This window comes from Theobroma umbraticum, unplaced genomic scaffold, assembly GCF_002168275.2.
Source record: "Theobroma umbraticum cultivar Fairchild unplaced genomic scaffold, ASM216827v3 scaffold_44.0, whole genome shotgun sequence".
Lineage (NCBI taxonomy): Eukaryota > Viridiplantae > Streptophyta > Magnoliopsida > Malvales > Malvaceae > Theobroma > Theobroma umbraticum.
The window spans coordinates 2,236,518-2,257,911 of NW_018397255.1; the positions used below are offsets into that span (position 1 = coordinate 2,236,518).

Below are 21,394 nucleotides of genomic sequence, written 5' to 3' on the forward strand. Positions count from 1 at the left end.
TTCTCTTCCGTTTGCCATATTGAATTAATGCTTCCATCATATTAAAAATTTGCTATCAATTTGTAACTTGTAAGTACGCAACATGAGCTTACTGATCTTCTCGTCTATTTGGCCAATGAACATCTTGATTCAAGACGAAAATATTTTAACCTTTTTTTTTCTTTTTTGGTAAAATAGTTGCTCTAGAAAAGGTAATTCAGATACCCTTAGCAGGGCAAAGTCGACACAAAATTTATTTGTCTAGAATAGAGTAAATGATCAATGGGTCCTCAGAGACAGCTTTGGCCCTCCGAGACCTAAAAATAGGTTACAGAAATGTAGAAACCCCTACATGAATGGCCAAAGAGAAAAAGAAAGTATCTGAGTACTACAAAAAAAAATGTATTTATTGCTATTTTCTGATGTTTTGGGCCCATGAAAGAAAATTAGAACGTCATGGTCATGTCAATCAAAACATCTCATCCTCCCATAGCTGCTCATTTGATCCCTGACAAGCCAACAGCCATTTGGATAGACTACGGCCCATAAGCATGAGTTCATGACGTTTAGCTAAATATATAAATTGGGCTCGAACAGGCTCAGTCTTCTATTCGAGGACGAGCATGATTGGGGGCACCCGAATCAAGAAGCAATATATCAAAACATGTTAATAATCATGTGGTGGCCCAGCCCAACCACACATCCTCCGAACTGCGCATTGCAGCAAAAGAAAGATGTCTTTCTTCCTCAAAACTGAAAATTTTAAGCATCGAACAAAACAAACAAAAGGAAGAAAAAATGGTAATGACAAATCATATCAATTGCGAACATCCTTATAAAGTTGTTGGTATTTAATTGCTATGATCGAATTCATTTCTTTATTCAAAACAAGTACAGGTTGGTTACACTGTTTTTTCTCCATCATGAAGCAAAGCATGATGCACTCCTAGATGCACACTTGAAACCAAATCAAATGGAGTGTGCAAAGTCGTTAAGAGGTTAGAGGTACAAAAGAAGCTTATATCTAAAAGACTAAAACTAAGAAGAGACTGCATAAACTATTACAAGAATGATGCTCAAAATCAATGTCAAATCTGATACACCACCAGATATGTTTACACACTCTAAATGCCGTAAAGAATGCGGAGGATCAAATCCTTTATCACATTTTAGAAACTGCAGACGGCCAAAAATCATCATAAAATCTCAGAAATCTGCAACAAGATTGTATTCAGAGTTAATACCACAAAGGTTGATAAATAACCTAAAAGAAAGATGGTGGATAAAGTTTCTAAAACCTAACCACCAATAGATTATCCTTACACTTGGAACAACAATACTAGGGTTCCATTTAGTTGATATTTTCGTAATTCACTTTTTGCTATTTGTCCGTTTTTGGCAAAAAAAGGCAAAAATATCAACCAAACAGAATCTAAGTGAAACTAAAATTGTTTTTAAAGATGAAGAAGGGACTCCTTGCTGTCAAGTGCAACTAGTTGGGCATCATTGTCAAGTTAATGCCATCATAATATTTACTGATCCATAAATCAAAGAACAACAGCAAGTACTGTGCTTACATTTATGGGCATCTCAGCTATGATGAGGCCGCTGCTTTCTTCTAAGCTTTTCAGAGTTACCACTTCACCCCCAACAACAATATTGATCACAATTCCATCTGCTTATATTTTAATGAAATCATTTTGGGAATATAAGATTCATGATGTGTGAATAATAAAGTATTATGGCTGGGAAGGAACCTGCTGCCAAACATGAAGTCAAGCGCCTCATATATGTTTCCTGCAAGCAAGGCCAAGTAGAAAAACAGAAGTTACAAATGTAAATCTTTGACAGATGGATTTGACAAACAACATATAGTAACACACAAAAACAACATTCAAAGAAAATGAACTGTAGTATTTCATGCCCTGAAATAAGCTTCTAGCTCAGAAGTCAGAACCCTATGACCACCACATGAGCATGCTAAAATTGGTATAACTCTACATATGAATAGCTCACATGGATAGCAAATTGGTAACCAAACATTAAAATTAGCAAACAGAATAGTAAATTTGCTTCTAACAGCTGACTTCACTTCCTCATTGTACAAGCAGAAACATACTAAAAGTAGGCAGAAGGGCCATGATTCAAAGTTTTTCAAAATTTCTACATCACTGAGCACATAGTCAGGTAAAACACCTCTAAAAGGTAATTGGTAAGAGCGAAATAAGCAATTCCATCCTTGCTAATATATGATTTGTAGTCAGCAGTCGTGTTAGTCCCATAGCTACCAGCACCCAATTGAATAAACAAGTTATAAACAAACAATAAAAGCTTAGTCCATAGATTCAATGACAGAGTAATAGTTTATTTGATCGTAATCTTAAGATTCTATAACATAGAAAGATGAAGCTTAAAGGGTTCTATCCACAAGCATTTACAAACACTACTCAAGTTGCTAGCTAGAGAGATAGTGTCATACAATGTGAGTGATAGACAGAACAAATCAAAACTTGTACCTTCTTTGTTGGTAATTCATAATTAATCAGAACACGAGCCAAGATGGGAGATTCGCCAGAAGCAAGAAGTGGAAGACAGGTATCAGTTACGACAATCATACAAGATTTCTGCTCATCTTTCCCAATTTCATGACCATCTCCTGTCTGAACTGTAACTTGTTGGTTCCAATTCATCGTTGCTTCCCTAAATTTCTCCAAAATTAAAGCCCGTTCTGCTTCAGCTTGGTCGCTGTACTGGCATAAATTAAAAGTATAAAATTAATAGTCCAAGTGGTACTATATAGTTGAAAGTAAAATTGATAAAAAGATTACCAAAGACGACAAGGAAACGTAAGTGAGATTGGAGACGGCAGAGCAGACGGCATCGAGCTCGTCACGTGAGCTGCAGCAGACTACTATCGGAAGGCACGTGCGTCGACCGGCGACGCCTAGAAGGTCAATTAACGTCTCCTGTAAATTATCATTTTCCGGGTGTTTTTTTTTTCTCAATTTAGAATTAATGAAAAATTGAAAATTAACCGAAATAGGAATGGGTAAAGGAGAGAGAGAGAGGACCATTTTGAAGTGGAGTCTGTCGACGGCGACGTAGAAGTGGCGAAGTTGATTCGAAGAACTGGAAATTCATGAATTTATTTAAAAAAGAAAAAGAAAAATTAGGATGAAAATTAAGTAAATAAACTGAAAACTAAAAACAATGGGGAAGCACCTGAAATTAGAAGGTGATTGAGAGGGAGGAGATGAAGCTTCGATTGCATCCAAAGCCATGATCTCTTTCTCTTGGTGTTCCAAATTGCTGCCTTCTTGTCGACCAACTCGGAACCTAATTTGAGTTCACACGTTCAGGTATAGGCTGAGGCATGATTCCCTGATAACTTTGGAAGTCAATTACAATTTTAATACAGTTAATTAGGATAATTTTGTAATATTGTAGAGATGTCAAATAGTAGGATACTATTTTTTTAAGTATCTTAACCGAACTTGATTATTTGATAAAGTATTTTAATTATATAAATATTGATTAAAATTTTGAATTATTATCTGAATTTATATACGAATATTTTAAATATTATTTGTTAAATAGTTGTAATGGTTAAGTACTCGATTAAAATAAATTTAAAATTATTTTTATGTGTATTTTTAATTAAAATTAAAATCAATTTATAGAAAAATAAATTAAAGTTTAAAATTATATTTGCAAAAATTAATGAATTTTATTAAGTATTATACTAATCATAAGAAATTTATAAATATAATGCAATATATATAAATTAAAATTTTATATAAAAAATTATTATTTATAATCAGATTTTGATAATGAGTATTTTAAAGACTATTATTTGAACACACGATGAGTAATAATTTTATTACCTAAACTTAATTATAAGGCATCTTAATTTTACTTAATGGAGTCATTAAGTTTTTGTAATACTTTCAATTTTCAATTAAATTAAGTCAATTAATAATTATTTATTAAGTATATTATGCCTCAAGGAAATATGAGAATATTGAATCGATTTTATGGTTTGAGGTTTTAATTTGTATGTCATATGATAATCAATTATATGTTATATGTGCATTTGAATTTTCCAATGATTTAAGCTCGTGGGAAAAGTTTAGAATAAGTTTAGACTTTGCAAATAGCCATTTTAATGAATCTAGACTTAAAAAGTCGAGTATGCTGGTCCAAGATTGACTATAAGGCTTCCATAGTCAATCTTGTGAAGAAAAATTGAATATAAACTGGACATATTGATCTAAGATCGACTATAAAGGGCTTATAGTCGATCCTATGAAGGAAAATAAGGTGCATTCTACTAGTCCAGGATCGACTACAAGTCCACTATAGTCGATCCTAGATTGCCATATCAAATTAAAATGGGTTTAAAAGCCCTAAAACACGACTTTCTCTTATTTTCTTCCTTCACCTTTATTCTCCACTCGTTTTCTCTAAACTTTCATCCTTCAAACTCACTAAATTCCATTGATAAATTAAGGATTTTGAGTGTTGAAAGTAAGAGTTTTACGCCTAAAAAATTAAGTTTATTTTCACTTTCTCCCTTTAGAATTCGAAAACCCTAACCTCCTAAATTGATTTTGAAGCACCTAGAGTTATTTGGAGTGGATTAGAGCTTGGGAAACATTTCTAAAGGTAAGATTAAGCGTTTTACAGATTGATTTTCAATTTAATTAGTTAATAACTTAGATTTAATTTAATCCAATTTTGAAGAAATTGGCCTTCTTGAGTTGACTAGAGATTTAGAATAAATAATTATATAATTCAACTTCTAAGGTATGAGTTTAGCTTATTATTGAAGGATTTGAGCTTGTATGTTGAATGCTAAGAATTTGTTTATTTTTAGAAAAATTGACATTTTTTGAAAATCGAGATTTAATTAGTTTCGTGATGTTTTGATGTGCTTAAAGTAAGACTGAGTCATTTACGCATGTTTATGAATTGAAACACGATTGGAGGCTAAGGATTGAAACTTGGATGTAGAGCATATCTAATTTGTCACTGTGAATGGATTAATTAGATGCATGTGATGTATAACACATGAAAAATGCATTGCATTGGTACTATATTATGAATGTAGACTAGTTGAATAAGCCTAAGCTATAGAACTATGTATCTATGTACATGTGAATGTGATTGCCTAGATGAATGTGCCTAGGCTAATATGTTGTTAATGTACATGTCAATATATATGTTTACTTATGAATGCCATTGAGAAGCGTGAGTTATTAGATATCTATGTGATGTATGATTTTAGTGGCTGCTGGATATATTAAGACTAAATCAGTGTGATGGTGATACTATTACATGGGATTAGATTGCCCATTTATTGACGAAATATTGATGTATGATCTTATGTAATATTATTCATGGAAATGTGGCTATTAAGCCATGATTAAATTAAAACAAAATTGTTGATGTATATGTAACCAATGAGTCATGATTATTAAGGCACTTAGAACTTTAATGAACTTATTGACAAATGAAGCTCGATAAATGTGATTGTTATTATGTTGGACATATGGAAAGATAAAGACATGATGATCTCATCATGGAATTATATTTTATCTGAGGAATGAATTTCGGACGTTGATTTAATTTGAAGTTGAGTAGATCTCGTTACCATGTGACTATGTGTGTGCATGCAGGGATGGTGGTAAACAAGGGTTGTGGTTTAGTCTTGCTTGTGATTTCTACTTGCAGTGTCGTGATGCGGTCCTTTGGGAGATTACTCTGGATGATGCCACCAACGAGAGATTACTCCCGACGATGCCTCAAACTAAAAATTACTCCGGGCGATGCTGATGGTCTAGAGATTATTGTGATTGATGATATGATTCTCTGTTAGTTATTTCAGCACTATGCATGATTTCATTCTCTACGGTTGCTTTGGTACGTTAAAGATTTGTTCTTTACCAATGGCTTTGCCTTGTGCATGATTTGATTATCCGTTGGCTGGTCACCATGTGTGATTTGACTATGTCAAGGAAAATCACTCGTTGATTTGGTATGACGAGTGATGATCTTTGGAAAAGTTGGAAATGATGATATGCCCCCATATGAGAGACTTAAGGATAATATTATGGCTTATGCTTGGAGATGTTTGCTAGATTATGTTGATGCATGGGGAGTGCAACATTTATTATAAGTTCAATGTATGTATATAATTATGATTATGTGCATCATTCACTCACTCATGTTGTGTCATGTGCAAATAAATAAGCCACAGACAAAGCGTGGTAAGGGTCGTCTATTGACAGACCAATTTTGACATCTGGTTGGTCCTTTATTTTAGTCATTTTGTTGAGTCAAGTTCACGTTAGCTTTTGCATTCGAAATTTTAAGTTTAGAAAGTAATATATTCTAGATATTGGAAGCACTGAGTGTCATGTAATATTGTGTACTAATGGTTGATATGTACGAACTCATCTTGAATGGTTAATGTATGATCTTATGATAATTGTATGAATTAGATATTGGAAGCACTAAGTGTCATGTAATATTGTGTACTAATGGTTGTTATGTACGAACTCATCTTGAATGGTTAAGGTATGATCTTATGATAATTCTATGAATTATGTGCTAAGGATGGTGTAATATGTTGAACTTCAATTTTATTTTTGTATATGACATATGAAATTTCTTGGCTATGTGCTATTTGTTTTTAAACTCTAAGACTTGTTTAGATTTAGTGAATTTATCTATTGGACTCGTACGTCAATCACAAACCTCTGAATTTAGGTCGTAATAGTTTCCATTGACATTCTTGCTTGCATGTGCCAACAGAGCAAGTAACTTTAATGAAGCTTACTTGCTTATGCCTTAGTTGACAATTAAAATACTTTATGAATATATAATATCACATCAAACATATATAACTCAAGCAAGTTACGCTAGCTTATAAGAATGTACTACCGTGTATTACAATAGAATCATTCTACCACATAATTCGCATATTCTTTTTCTTCTTTTTCGAAAGGTGCTTGTTCTTTTGGTTTTAGTGATTGGTTAAACTAAATTAATGTGTATAAGCTTATTTGGTTAAAGGGAAATACTATATTTAACAAACTAGTTTGTTCATTTACAAAAGTAAGCCGAATGGATTTGTTAATGTTAGATATTGCATTCTAATAATGTAAAGTAACTTTATTTACATTTAAAAATGTTCAAAAGATTTTGGTTTTCAAGTTAATAAGTTAATCTTAATTAATTGTTGGGATAAACTCGCCAACATAATCCTTTTCCTTTTGCTTAATGGTATGCTAAACTACCTTCATAGAACTTTTTTTTTTCTCATAAGAAACTTTGTAGAATTTATATGTTGTAATTATCAATTTAGTAGTATTAAAAAATTAAAATTAAAAGTTTGAGATTAAATTAATAGTAGCATTGTTTTTATAAGATGAGGCTAAATTAATACTAAAACCATCAAATTTAACACATCTGTAAACATTACACTAAGCAATTTAAGAAATTCTTCCTAAAGAACTCAGACTTAATTTTCATATATATAATAATACATGGATCTTAATTATATGTAATGTAAAAAATAAAAAAGTTGGTCTAGGGATGATGATAGGCAGTATGTTGAGTATTCTACATTACCCAACTTATTTAAATAAGATTAAAGTACTTTACAAATGAGTTTAGGTAAATTACGGATAATAATTTTAAAGTATCGATTACTAGATCTCAATTATAAATATTATAAATAATGAATTATTATAGTTTTTATGTTAGTTTTAATATATTTATTACTTATAATAGATAAATTATTTATTTTATTTATAAATTATCTAAATATAAAATTCATTCTAAATTTATTAATTTAATTTTGACTAATAAAAAATATAAAAATAATTAAATTTTATTTATTATTATTAAATTCAAATTAGGTCAAGTTTTGTAGTAGATATCCACAATATTTTTAATTAAATGAGTATGAACTGTAATTGGTTTTTAATAGTGTAATTATCAATGGGGTGTGGATAAATATGAGTATTAAATTTTATAATTAGATTTAGATACAAATACCCCATTAATTACCATTGTGGATTGTTATTTAATGACTCTTTATATAAAGATGGAAGATAGAGTTGTTTTAATGACTCTTTTATCTTGTAGGATGTCAATTATGTTATCTTTAACATCCTTTTTACTTGCAAGTGAAGTTTTCATTTTAAATTGACAGAAACAAATAGTATTTATGAGTAGCAATTAATTAAATAAGATTAAATAAATAAATCTTTTTCCATTTCTTTACTCAAAACAACTTTAGACATCAATATCCGCAGGCAAACTTTTTATAAGGAAAAAGGTACAGTACATAGTATTACCATACTCAATCTCGAGATAAAAAGAGAGACAAAGATTCACTGCCGGTACAAATTTTATCTTACAGCTGCCACCCATCTCTGCCGCTGTCAAACTGTAAAAAATCACAGTCACGGCAGTTCAATAAACAGAACTCTGCTCCACAATCTAGTAATTTACGGTTCAAAGTACAAGCCACGCACGTGTAAGAAAAAAAACAGGTCCAACACTTTAAATGTCCGCACACACACACACACGTAATCAAAGAAGACAATAAACTTGGGGGCAACAATACAAATAAAAATAAATATAGGGGAACGAAACAACAAAAAGGGAAAGAAAACCGTTCTTTATTTTTCTCTCGTGCTTTTAACTCAGTTCTCGTTCTCCTCTCTCTCTCTCTCTTTGGTTCGGAGTGAGTAGGGCATTTGATTTCTAATCCGCGCGGCTCACGTTAGCTTCCGCCGTCTCTATCCTACGCCCCGGAGGTAAGTCCTTATCCTACACTCTATTTTCTTCCCATTTTTTTTTTCTTTCTAAAAATGAAAACAAAAATTGACATCTAAATAGAAACCCTAATTAGAAACTAAAATAACACACTCTCTCGAGCTATTCTTCTTTTCCTTCTCGTTTTGTAGCGCCACTAATTAATAAGAAAAAATTATAGATTGATCTAGTTTATTAATATATTAATTTTTGCGGTTTTTTAAATTTATTTTGATCAGGGAGTTGTGAGGGTTTTGATTGATTTATTATCTGATCATCAATTTTGCTACGAGAGATCTGTTGAGGAAAGTAAAATCTAGGGTTAGGGTTTTGATGCTTTGGCGGGGATCATCGGAATCCGTCAAAGGGGTTAAAGTTCGGGTTGGACCCTCAGATGGCAAATCCCGGAGTTGGGAATAAGTTTGTTTCAGTCAATCTGAACAAGTCCTATGGCCAACAATCATCTAAACATCACTACCATTCACATCATCCGGGTTCTTATGGGTCAAATCGGGCACGACCCGGTGCTAGCGGTGGAGGAGGGGGAGGAATGGTGGTCCTTTCGCGGCCTCGTAGCTCCCAAAAGGCTGGGCCAAAGTTATCGGTTCCACCCCCCTTGAATTTACCATCCTTGCGAAAGGAGCATGAGCGGTTTGATTCGTTGGGCCCCGGTGGTGTGCCTGCCAGTGGAGGTATTCCTGGTAGTGGGCCAAGGCCGTCTTCGTCCGGCATGGGATGGACAAAGCCCGGTACAGTTGCTTTGCAGGAGAAAGAAGGGTTGGTTGGTGGTGGTGATCATGTGGATGATGGGGTCGATCAGGGTTTGGATACTGGTGATGGGGTTAGTAGGGGAAGTAGTGGTGTTTATATGCCGCCTTCGGCTAGGCCAGGTGTGGGAGGGCCGACTTCTTCGGTGTCTGCTTCAGCTCAAGGTTTTCCACCTTTGGATAAAGCTACAGTGCTGAGGGGAGAGGATTTCCCGTCGTTGCAGGCAGCTTTGCCTATTGTATTGGGGAATGAAAAGAAACAGAAGGATGGTTTGAATCAGAAACAGAAGCCATTAGCAGTTGAGTTGTCTAATGAGAATCGGGATGGTTCTCGATCGAGTTCAGTTATTGATATGCGTCCTCAATTGCAATTGGGAAGAATTGCTATTGGCAATGAATTGAGTGAGAATGGCAGCGAAGGTCACGGTGTAAGCGGTTCTCGTTTAGGAGAGCAAGATAGGAAGCAGGATGAGTACTTCCCTGGGCCACTTCCATTGGTGCGCTTGAACCCAAGATCTGATTGGGCTGATGATGAACGCGATACTGGTCAGGGTTTTACAGACCGTGGGAGGGATCATGGGTATTCAAAAAGTGAAGCTTGCTGGGATAGAGATTTGGAAATGCCAAGGGCTGGTGGGCCGCTACACAAACCAGCTCATAGTCTTTTTGACAGGTGGGGACAGCGTGACAGTGAAATTGGACGAACTCCTTCCAGTGAAGTCCATAAATTGGACCCTTATGGCAGAGATGCAAAAACACCAAGTAGAGAAGGGCGGGAAGGGAATGGATGGAGAGCTTCTTCCCCTCTTCCTAAAGAGGGAGCTGGTGCTCAAGAGATTGCAAGTGACAGAAATGGTTTTGGCACAAGGACTTCAAGTATGAACAGAGAAAAGGAGAATAAGTACATTCCATCACCTTTCCGGGATAATGCTCAGGATGATATTAGGAGGGATGTGGGTTATGGACATGGAGGAAGACAAGCTTGGAACAGCACAACAGATTCATTTAGCAATAGAGGGTCTGAGAGGAATACAAGAGAGCGTTATGGCAATGAACAATTCAATAGATACAAAGGTGATGCTTTCCAGAATAGCTCCTTATCAAAGTCATCTTTCTCTTTGGGTGGTAGAGGACTTCCTGTTAATGATCCGATACTAAATTTTGGTAGAGAGAAGCGTCCATTGTTGAAGAATGAAAAACCTTATACAGAAGACCCTTTCATGAAGGACTTTGTGGCTACTGGGTTCGATGGACGGGATCCTTTTCCTGGAAATCTTGTTGGGGTGGTCAAGAGGAAGAAAGATATGTTAAAACAAACTGATTTTCATGACCCTGTCAGGGAATCTTTTGAGGCTGAACTTGAGAGAGTGCAGAAGTTGCAAGAACAGGAGCGGCAGCGGATTATTGAAGAACAGGAAAGAGCTTTGGAGCAAGCTCGTAGAGAAGAAGAGGAGAGGTTGCGGTTGGCAAGGGAACAAGAGGAGCAGCTGAGAAGGTTAGAAGAAGAAGCTAGGGAAGCTGCATGGAGAGCTGAACAAGAGCGATTGGAAGCCTTGCAAAGGGCAGAAGAACAGAGGTTAGCTAGAGAGGAGGAAAAACGCAGGATTCTTATGGAGGAGGAAAGGAGGAAACAGGCTGCTAAACAAAAACTCATAGAGTTGGAGGAAAGGATTGCCAAGAGGCAGGCTGAAGCAGCAAAGGGTGGTAGTAGTTTTTCTGCTGGAGTGGATGAAAATATTTCAGGGATGGTGAAAGAAAGAGATGTATCAAAAGCAACAGATGTGGGTGATTGGGAAGATGGTGAAAGGATGGTGGAAAGAATAACAACTTCAGCTTCTTCTGATTCTTCTGGTCTAAATAGACCCTTTGAGATGACTTCTAGGCCTCACTTCTCTAATGCTTCTTCTGCATTTTCAGATAGAGGTAAGCCCTTTAATTCATGGAGGAGAGATGTATTTGAGAATGGAAACAGCTCAGCCTTCACTGGGCAAGAGACAGAGAATGTTCACCATAGCCCCAGGCGAGATGGATCTGTTGGGGTAAGACCATTTCCAAAGAAAGAGTCATATGGAGGTGCTGCATACGTGTCTGCCAGGCCTTTCTATAGAGCAGGGGTTCTGGAACCCCACATGGATGATTTTGGTCAGCCAAAGGGTCAGAGGTGGAATGTTTCTGGGGATGGTGATCAGTATGGCAGAAATGCTGAGATTGAATCTGAATATCATGAGAATCTAGCTGAGAATTATGGTGATGTCACATGGGGGCAGCGTTCTCGTGGTAATATTTATCCTCCTTACCCTGAAAGATTCTATCACAACCCTGAGGGTGATGGGCTTTATTCCTTTGGGAGGTCAAGATATTCTGTGAGGCAGCCTCGTGTTTTACCTCCTCCAACTTTGTCTTCAATGCAAAAAGCCTCATATAGAGATGAGCGTGAGCATCCTGGTCCCTCAACATTCTTAGAAAATGAGATACGGTACAATCATGCCACAAGAGGTGGATCTGCCATGGAGATAGTTTATGATAGTGGTCATCAAGACGATCTTGTACAGCATGGAATTATAGATACTCAGCCTGAGAATACTGAGAATGAGGCACAGAAAGTGGATGGGAATGCAGCGGGGTGTGACTCACAGTCATCCCTCTCAGTTTCAAGCCCCCCAGATTCTCCGGTTCATCTTTCTCACGATGACTTGGATGAGTCTGGAGATTCTGCAGTGTTATTGGCTGAAGAGGGTAAAGAGGTTGACCTGCCAAGGCAGGCATTTGAACCCCTTGTCTTACCTACTGAAGCTGGGAAAGAGACTGATCTGACTGCCTCAAGTTCTATTTCAGCTAGTAATGATGAGGAATGGACTGTTGATAACAATGAACAGTTGCAGGAGCAAGAAGAATATGATGAGGATGAAGATGCATACCAGGAAGAAGATGAAGTGCAAGAAGGAGATGATGGCAATATTGACCTGGCTCAAGAGTTTAATGAAATGCATCTAGAGGTTAAGGAGTCGCCTGACATGATGGACAACTTGGTCTTAGGCTTCAATGAGGGGGTTGAGGTTGGCATGCCTAATGATGAGTTTGAAAGAAGTTCAAGGAATGAGGACTCTACTTATGCAATAAAACAGATACCTGTAGAAGAAACCGTATCTTTTGATGGGATGTATGGTGATAGAAATACCCTTCAGTCTATGGATGCTCCATCCCAAGGGAGTTTAGATAGTTCTTCTAGAATCTTCCACGAAACTGAGAAGGCAATGCAAGATCTGGTTGTTCAGCCTAATACTGCTCCTCAAGCGTTGATAGCTACTGATTTAATGGATCATCTTGATGCTACTGGAAGCACTGGTGTGTTGGCTGAAAATTCTCTCCCCTCTTCTGTCAGCATGTCTTCCCATTCATCTTGTGGTCAGAGTGGCATCCTTTCTTCTGCTTCTGTTCCTAATCAGGCTGAAGTACCTCTTAAGCTTCAATTTGGGCTGTTTTCAGGTCCTTCTTTAATACCGTCTCCAGTTCCAGCCATACAGATTGGTTCTATACAGATGCCTCTCCATCTGCATCCTCAGGTTGGCACATCCCTCACCCAAATGCACCCGTCACAGCCTCCTCTCTTTCAATTTGGCCAGCTAAGGTATACATCTCCTATTTCCCAGGGAGTGCTGCCATTGGCTCCTCAAACTGTGTCTTTTGTCCAGCCAAATGTTCCAGCCAACTTCTCCTTGAACCAGAACCCTGGAGTCTCTCTGCCTGTTCAGCCCCGTCAAGACACCTCTGCGAATAGTCTGATGAAAAACGAAGTTTCATCTCTTTTGGATAACCAGTCAGGTCTTCCAAGGTCATTGGATTTATCTCATGGGAATGTGTTGAAAGAGGAAATTTCCATACCAGCCAGGAAAAATGTTATGAAACAGCATGGTCATGTCGAGAGATCAAATATTGGTGATAGCACAGCAAGGTCTGGGTCAGGTTTCCCTTCAGAAGACCAAGGGCAACAGAATTCAGTCCATAGAAACTTCAAAGGGCTGTCTAGTAAACAATTCGAAGGTGAACTTCAAACAGTTCTCACATCTTCCCAGTCAGTTTCAAAAGAGAGAGAGTTAAGTGGATTAAGGGGCCAAACTTATAGTAATAGGGGGAAAAAGTATGTCTTTACAGTTAAAGGATCTAACCCAAGATCAGCTTCTCTGGCTTCTGAGGCCTCTCGTCAAGAGTCTAGTGGATATCAGAGGAGGGCTCGACGTCCTCGAACAGAGTTTAGAATTAGGGAAAATTCTGATAAGAAGCAGACTGGAATGGTTTCTTCAAACCACCCCAATGAACTAGGGCTGGATGAAAAATCAAATGCCAATGGAAGGAGTACTGGATTTTCCACAAGAAATGGGGTGAGGAAAGTTGTTGTGGTGAATAAATCAAAACAGACAATTGAATCAGAATGCTCCAATTCAGCTCTGGGTAGTTCCCAGGAGATAGATTCTGGGAACAGGAATGAAAAGGGATTGGGAAAAGAATCATTGATGAGGAGTCAGAATATCTCACGCTTTGAGGAAGATAATCTTAAGAGGAATATTGAAGAGGATGTAGATGCTCCTTTGCAAAGTGGCGTTGTGCGTGTTTTTGAGCAACCTGGAATAGAAGCTCCCAGTGATGAAGATGACTTCATCGAGGTTAGATCAAAGAGGCAAATGCTTAATGACAGACGTGAGCAGAGAGAAAAAGAATTTAAAGCAAAGTCTCGAGTTGCAAAGGTTCTAATGCACTTTGAACTAAAACTATTTTTGTCACTTACTTTACAATAAGATGTTTTCTCCTGTTCTTTTTGCTGGTTCGGTGCAATAAGACCATGTTGATTAACATCATTTATTTAATTTTTTAATGACAGGCACCGCGAAAACCTCGTGCAACCACACAAAATACCATGGTCTCAGCCAGCTCAAATAGAAATTCTTCTTCAGCAAGTGGAGTAGTTAACAATGTGCGCTCTGATTTTGTATCAGCAGGATTTGGGGCAACTATAGTGTCCCAACCCTTGGCTCCAATTGGTACTCCTGCCATTAAAACTGATGCACAGGCTGATATAAGAACGCAGGCAGTGAAGTATATACACTCTCCAAACGAATTTAATGTACATCTGAAAAATATGCATACAGATTGCTAATGTGATGATTTTCTACAGGTCGCTCCAGACAACCTCCCTTCCAACCACCTCAGGTGGTGGACCAAACCTAGTATCAGGCTTCATGTTTGAGAGCAAGAGTAAGGTTCTTGATAATGTTCAGACATCTTTGGGTTCGTGGGGTAATTCACGCATTAATCAACAGGTATGAAGAATTGCATTCACTGACTTACTAACTTTGATAGCAGGTTAACACTGTGCCCTGTTTCTAATATATCTGCAAGACTCATGGAATTCTGATGATTACTCAATTTTGCCTTTTGTGCAACTTTTCATGGGTTTCATGAAATTCTTTTCTCTCCCCTTGTTTTATATTGTGACTGATCTGACTATATAGCTCCTACCACCTGTGTTATTTTTATCGCTACTTTGGAATCTGATAATTTATATGCATGCCTACCAGCATGCTCAGGCGTTACTTTCTTGGTTGCTTTCTTCTGGACTTTTCTTCAACATCATCAAGTTGGGTTGGAGTTAAGTATGTGTAGTGCATTCGTGCATCCTCTGATACAATTTTTGTGCACATCTGCATGCACTTGTGTCTGTGCATTTCTGCACTTGTGTTGTGTTTCCAGGATGCCTTTAGTCATACTTTAGACTATGGTACTGCAAACTTTAATCTATTGCTGACTTTTGTGGTACCATTTTTCCTTATAACTTCAGGCTGGTATATTCTGCATTCTTATTATGAGTGAACTTGTCATGTGAAGGTTGATTAACTGTCATGTATTTTCAGGTTATTTTTTTATGCATTTAGTCTGAGTTTATTCTAGATTGTTAAGCTTGTAGCTGCTGGTCTTCTCTCTTCTAATTATTTGGACAATACATTGGAGGAAGTCTGGAACTTATTTGGTTTTATTTCCTAGGTAATGACACTGACGCAGACCCAACTTGATGATGCTATGAAGCCTGTTCAATTTGATACTTGTGCATCTATTGGAGATCGCACTAGCTCAGTTACTGAGCCCAGCATGCCATCCTCATCCATCGTATTGAAGGACAAGTCATTTTCTTCTGCTGCCAGTCCAATAAGTTCTTTGCTTGCTGGGGAGAAAATACAATTCGGTGAGTGTATTCTTTCTTTCTGATATTATATAGATTCTTGGGTTTACTGTTGCCCTGTATCTGAAGGATATCATTACTTTATACAGGAGCAGTTACATCTCCAACAGTACTCGCTCCTAGCAGCCGTGCTGTTCCACATGGGATTGGCCCTCCAGGTCCATCTCGATCAGAAATTCAGATCTCCCGCAATCTTTCTGCAGCTGAGAATGATTGCACCCTTTTCTTTGAAAAAGAGAAGCACTCAAATGAATCTTGTGTCCATTTGGAAGACTGCGAAGCTGAAGCTGAAGCAGCTGCTTCAGCTGTTGCTGTTGCAGCCATAACTAGTGATGAGATTGTTGGGAATGGGATGGGTACCTGCACCGTTTCTGCTTCTGATAATAAAAGTTTTGGAGGTGCAGACATTGAAGTTATCACTACAGGTGGGTAACAAATTAATCTGCAGTCATGGTAGGAGCCTTGTATGTGTTTGCTTGTATGGATGCTAATATCCAAGTTGGCTTTTCTTTTTTCGTCCATGTTGCAGGTGATGGTGATCAGCAATTAGCAAGTCAATCAAAGGCTGAAGAGTCTCTAAGTGTTTCTCTTCCTGCAGATCTTTCTGTTGAGAACCCACCAATTTCTTTATGGCCACCTTTGCCTAGTCCACAAAATTCTTCTAGCCAGATGATTTCACATTTTCCAGGAGGCCCTCCTTCGCACTTCCCCTTCTATGAAATGAATCCCATGTTGGGGGGTCCAATCTTTGCCTTTGGACCACATGAGGAATCTTCATCTACGCAATCACAGTCCCAGAAGAGTAGCACACCAGCTTCAGGTCCATTGGGGACCTGGCAACAATGCCATTCTGGAGTAGATTCATTCTATGGTCCTCCAGCAGGATTCACTGGCCATTTTATCAGCCCACCTGGAGGCATCCCTGGGGTTCAAGGCCCACCGCATATGGTTGTGTACAATCATTTTGCTCCAGTAGGACAGTTTGGACTAAGTTTCATGGGTACAACCTACATCCCATCAGGAAAGCAACCTGACTGGAAGCACAACCCTGCTTCTTCTGCAATGGGTGTTGGCGAAGGGGATTTGAACAATATGAATATGGCATCTTCTCAGCGTAATTCTACCAACATGCCTGCTCAAATCCAGCATCTTGCCCCTGGCCCTGGGTCGCCTCTTCTGCCCATGGCATCTCCACTTGCTATGTTTGATGTTTCTCCTTTCCAGGTACAAGTTTTTGCAAACCTCAAGCTATTAAACTGTTAGCATCACTAATGGTCACCCGGGGTGCTTTTTTTTTGAGACTTAGTCTTCATTTTTTCAAATTAATTTGTATCTAGAATATTAATTTTTTGTTTTGTTATCAACAAATTAAGTATGGAAAGAGTCTTTCTTTCCTTCTCATTTTCTTTTTCTTAAGATTCTTAATTATAGTACAATTCAAAAGTTAGAGGCCTATATGGATGTTCTAGATGTAGTCATCAATGATTTTAAGCTAGATTTTATTGAATAGGTGCACTTATAATGCTGGATGATTAGAATTATTGAAGATCTTGTTTGACGTGTCCTATTTGATCCGATCTGACTAATGCTTATTTTAAAACTTCTACTTCAGTCCACTCCAGACATGTCAGTCCAAGCTCGTTGGTCTCATGTTCCTGCTTCACCTCTTCAGTCTGTTCCACCATCAATGCCATTGCAACAACAGGCAGAAGGTGTACTAGCTTCTCAGTTCAGCCAGGGGCCTCCTGTTGACCAGTCATTGACTAGCAACAGGTTCCCTGAGTCTCGAACATCAACACCCTCTGATAGCAGTCAGAAATTCCCTGTGGCAACAGATGCAACTGTCACCCAGTTGCCTGATGAACTAGGGTTGGTGGAACCATCTAGCTCCAGCATTGCTGTAACTTCAGCACAGAATGTTGCTAAGAGCTCTGCAATTACCACAGTTGCAGATACTGGCAAGGATATTCAAAATAGTGGTGGTATGAAAAGTAGTGGCCAGAGCACAAACTCTGCAGTCAAGGCTCAGTCTTCCCAGCAAAAGAATATATCTTCCCAGCATTACAGTAACTCCTCGGGGTATAGTCATCAGAGAGGAAGTGGTGTTTCACAAAAGAACGGCGCTGGGGAATGGACCCATCGCAGAACGGGTTTCCAAGGAAGAAACCAATCCATGGGTGGAGACAAGAACTTTCCCACTTCAAAGATGAAGCAGATTTATGTGGCTAAACAGACCACTAATGGCACGACAACATCATCATGATAATAGGAACATAAGCTTCTCGGGCTGGGTCGAAAAGAACTAACGGCATTTCTTTTCACCAGACGTGTACCTTTTTGTGATTTTTTGCCAAAACCACTTGGGTTAGTACGGGACTGGTGAGTGATGAGTTTTGGATTTTTACCAGAATCTATAAAGTAGCTAACCTGGTTTTTCTGATGAAAATTTGCACTACTTGTTGGTAAAGAGCAGTTTTGATTTTGGTGTTTGGAGTTTTTTGAAGAGAGAGAGAGATGGGCATTTGGCCTATTGGGTAGTGTGTTAGTTGCTGTTGGCTTTGTAGACGCTATGTAGTGTTCTGTGCAAAGGAGCTGGCTCGATGGTTGGTTGCTAATGTCTTGGGTTTTGCTCATGTATTAAAATTGTTAGGGATCCAGCTTATATATTTTTTCATCTGATTAGTAATGAATATAAATATGGGCTTTGGGGATATATCTCCCCTACTCATTTCCATTCATCTTCTTTGGTTCTCTTCTTTACCAAATCAAAGCTGTCAATTCAGGACTTGAGCTAATGAAGATTGGTCAAAATAGCCAGAGGTTTCTATGTTCATATATTTTGTTAAATTTAGCTTATGTACTTAAATTGAAACAATCTAAATTATTATTTTTTGAGAATTGATCTAATTTATTTTTTTATATTTAATTTAATTGTTAAATATATTTTTATTAACTTAATAATTAATATAGATAGTATGCTAATATGACACTATCAAGTTATTTTAATATATTGATACGATGATATCACGTGATAATATCAAATTATTTTATTAAAATGATATAACATGTTAGAAGGTTATCGTATGATATATTAAAATGTTGTCAAGTCTTTTTTTTTTAAGAGATAAAATGATTTCAAGATAAATTAATTTTTTTAAAAAAATAAAAATAATAAATTATTAAAACTAAAGATTTGTGTATAATGATAAATTTTTTGGTCTATTGAATAGAGGTGCCATCTACCTTAACTGTTAGTGCCATGTTATCTTTTTTAACGACTAAATTAGATATTATTAAAAAAAATTAAATTAAAATAATTTTTAAAATTAAAAAATTAAATTACTTCTAATTCGAGCATAACAATTAAATTGAATAAAATGCGTTAGCGGGTATTTTGACCAACGAGTCAAAGCAGTAGACGAGCATCGCGTTTTGAACACCACACCTTATCCGTACATCATTTCCTTCATTGACAAGTGTGAGAATCCCAGGCAGTAAAGCCCCAGTGAATCCAAATCCTGTCTCCAATTCGTGCGTCAGCTTTCACAAGATGTCAAGTGTCTATTTTTAATTATTAATTAAATTTATTTTGTTTTAATTTTTTTCTTCCTCTTTCGCTCTCGCAAATCAATTACAGGAAGTATTTGGGTTTTATCTTCTCTTTATTTTCCTTCTCTCTGATACTGATCTCATAGCAAAATCTAATCCCTTTGTCTTGAAAGATCACTTCCTTATTCTCCTTGGTAATTTTCTTTGTGTTTTTTGCTTGGTTTCTTCAGCTTCTGTTTGGGTTTCTTTGATCTTTGTTTCTGAGAGAAAGTCAAAAGAAAATTTAATCTCTCATCAATGAGGATCGGGAAGAAACAGGTTCCACCTTTCTTTTCTATTTCACCAATGCCTCTTCCAGCAGATCCCAACTATAATTGGTCTCCGGTGGTGCAACTCCTTCTACGGCAGCAGCCTTCTCTACCCACTCCTTGCTTTGATCCTCACCTGTCATCTGATTGTGCTAATCCCCCGACCCGACAACTACCAATCCTAGGTTAATCCATCATCATTAGCTCCCTAAACTCTTCATCTGAAAATATTTGCCATTCTTCATCATCATTTTCTTTACTAGTCTGTCCTTTTTCTTCATGGCTCTTATCTTTCTCTTCTGGAATTTTTTTCTTTTCTTCTTCTTCTTCTTCCTCTTCTCGTTCCTTTTTGTAATCTGACAGTGGGAAATTGACCTTTGCTTTATCTCCACGGAACCCGACAGCCGCCCTGTCATAAGCCCTGGCAGCAGCTTCCGCAGTGTCGAACGTCCCCAGCCAAACCCTAACAGCCCGTATCGGGTCTCGAATCTCCGCCGCCCATTTCCCCCACGGCCTCTGCCTTACTCCCCTGTAATGCGTCCTGTTGTTTCTCCTGTTTGACGGCACCCTGGGCGGCAGTTGTTGCTGTTGATGTCGTTGTTGGCTTGGCGGGAAAATGCTGTCGAAATACTCATGATTACCGTTGAGTTGCACTGGAACGTACGTGTCGCTGAAATTAAAGACATTGTCACTTGAAGCAAACACTGACAAGGAAGGTCGTTCGCCGTTGATTACGTGCATGAGGGTGGAGACCATGATTTGCTGTTCCTGGGCACGAGTCAAAGCTGGCGGGTGGCCTGCGTTATCATTTTCCATGACTTGAAGGTTGTTTTGGGAAGGTATGAGTCGAGTTGGTTTTGCGAATTGTAACGAACATTTTTTTCAGGAAGGGGTATATATAGGCAGGAATTTAACAGCTGTGAGTTACTCACGCGCGGGATGGAGTCACCCCAGATATTTTCCTCCTTTTTGTTTTGTTGGATTTGGATTAGTGGGGTTCGTTGCTCTCAACACGCGCCTTTTACGCGGCTTTGCAAGATAAATTCTGTCAGTGCCTCTACTTATGCTTTCCAGCTTAGCCTTAGCCGTTCAAATGAAATCCCCAACATCCAATATGTTCGGATAAAAGGCCTCGTTTTTAAAGTTTTGATTAAAATTTTAAATAAATATATTAATTTTTAAAATAAACATCTTATTTTTAAAATTTTTTTTATTGAATATATAGATTCCGCTGTTAGTCAGTGGTTAATATTTATATTGGTTTAATAACGTGATATTATTGAAAGTATAAATTTATTTTTTTTAATTTTAAAAATTGTTATTATATAATTTTTATTAATTTTAAAAACACTTCTCTTGAGTGCTTTTTAATTTTTTTCAAAAAATTAGATAATAATAATTTTTGAAATTAATAAAAAAATATTTTAATTTTTATATATTTTTTATTAACAGTGTTTATATTTTTAAAATCAAATGTTCATTTTAAAAATTAATAGAATTGTGTGAAATTATGGTTAAAAGTTAAAAATGAATATTTTATTCAAAATATTTTTATTTTTTATTCAAAATTAACAAAAGTATAATAAAAAATCAATAATATTAAAATAGTCAATATTGAGTTTATAATTTAAAAGACAAATTTCACCTTAATCTCATCTAATTACTAATAAAATACTCTTGAATTAAGTAGATTCATACTCCAATAATTTAATAAATTTGGAATTTGAATC

The 21,394-nt window shown here is 37.0% G+C and overlaps 3 protein-coding genes across 3 annotated transcripts; 1 reads left to right on the top strand and 2 right to left on the bottom strand.

The window, feature by feature from the left end:
* Positions 1–828: 828 nt before the first annotated feature.
* Positions 829–3,362, bottom strand: LOC110408989 (initiation factor 4A-like protein). The gene is made up of 7 exons (XM_021418177.2): positions 3,202–3,362; positions 3,051–3,108; positions 2,808–2,945; positions 2,496–2,729; positions 1,737–1,776; positions 1,557–1,654; positions 829–1,193 (listed from the first exon to the last, which is right to left on the bottom strand). The coding sequence occupies exons 1-7, from the start codon at positions 3,258–3,260 to the stop codon at positions 1,176–1,178; spliced, it is 645 nt and encodes a 214-aa protein (XP_021273852.1). The 5' UTR covers positions 3,261–3,362; the 3' UTR covers positions 829–1,175.
* A 5,298-nt stretch (positions 3,363–8,660) lies between these two features.
* On the top strand, positions 8,661–18,545 carry LOC110408988 (uncharacterized). Its single transcript, XM_021418174.2, has 8 exons — positions 8,661–8,810; positions 9,048–14,317; positions 14,452–14,666; positions 14,746–14,890; positions 15,612–15,810; positions 15,897–16,232; positions 16,337–17,031; positions 17,420–18,545. The coding sequence occupies exons 2-8, from the start codon at positions 9,203–9,205 to the stop codon at positions 18,068–18,070; spliced, it is 7,356 nt and encodes a 2,451-aa protein (XP_021273849.1). The 5' UTR covers positions 8,661–8,810; positions 9,048–9,202; the 3' UTR covers positions 18,071–18,545.
* A 108-nt stretch (positions 18,546–18,653) lies between these two features.
* Positions 18,654–20,520, bottom strand: LOC110408990 (ethylene-responsive transcription factor ERF109-like). Its single transcript, XM_021418178.2, has one exon. It carries the CDS (start codon positions 20,478–20,480, stop codon positions 19,851–19,853), a length of 630 nt encoding a protein of 209 aa, XP_021273853.1. The 5' UTR covers positions 20,481–20,520; the 3' UTR covers positions 18,654–19,850.
* Positions 20,521–21,394: the final 874 nt, after the last annotated feature.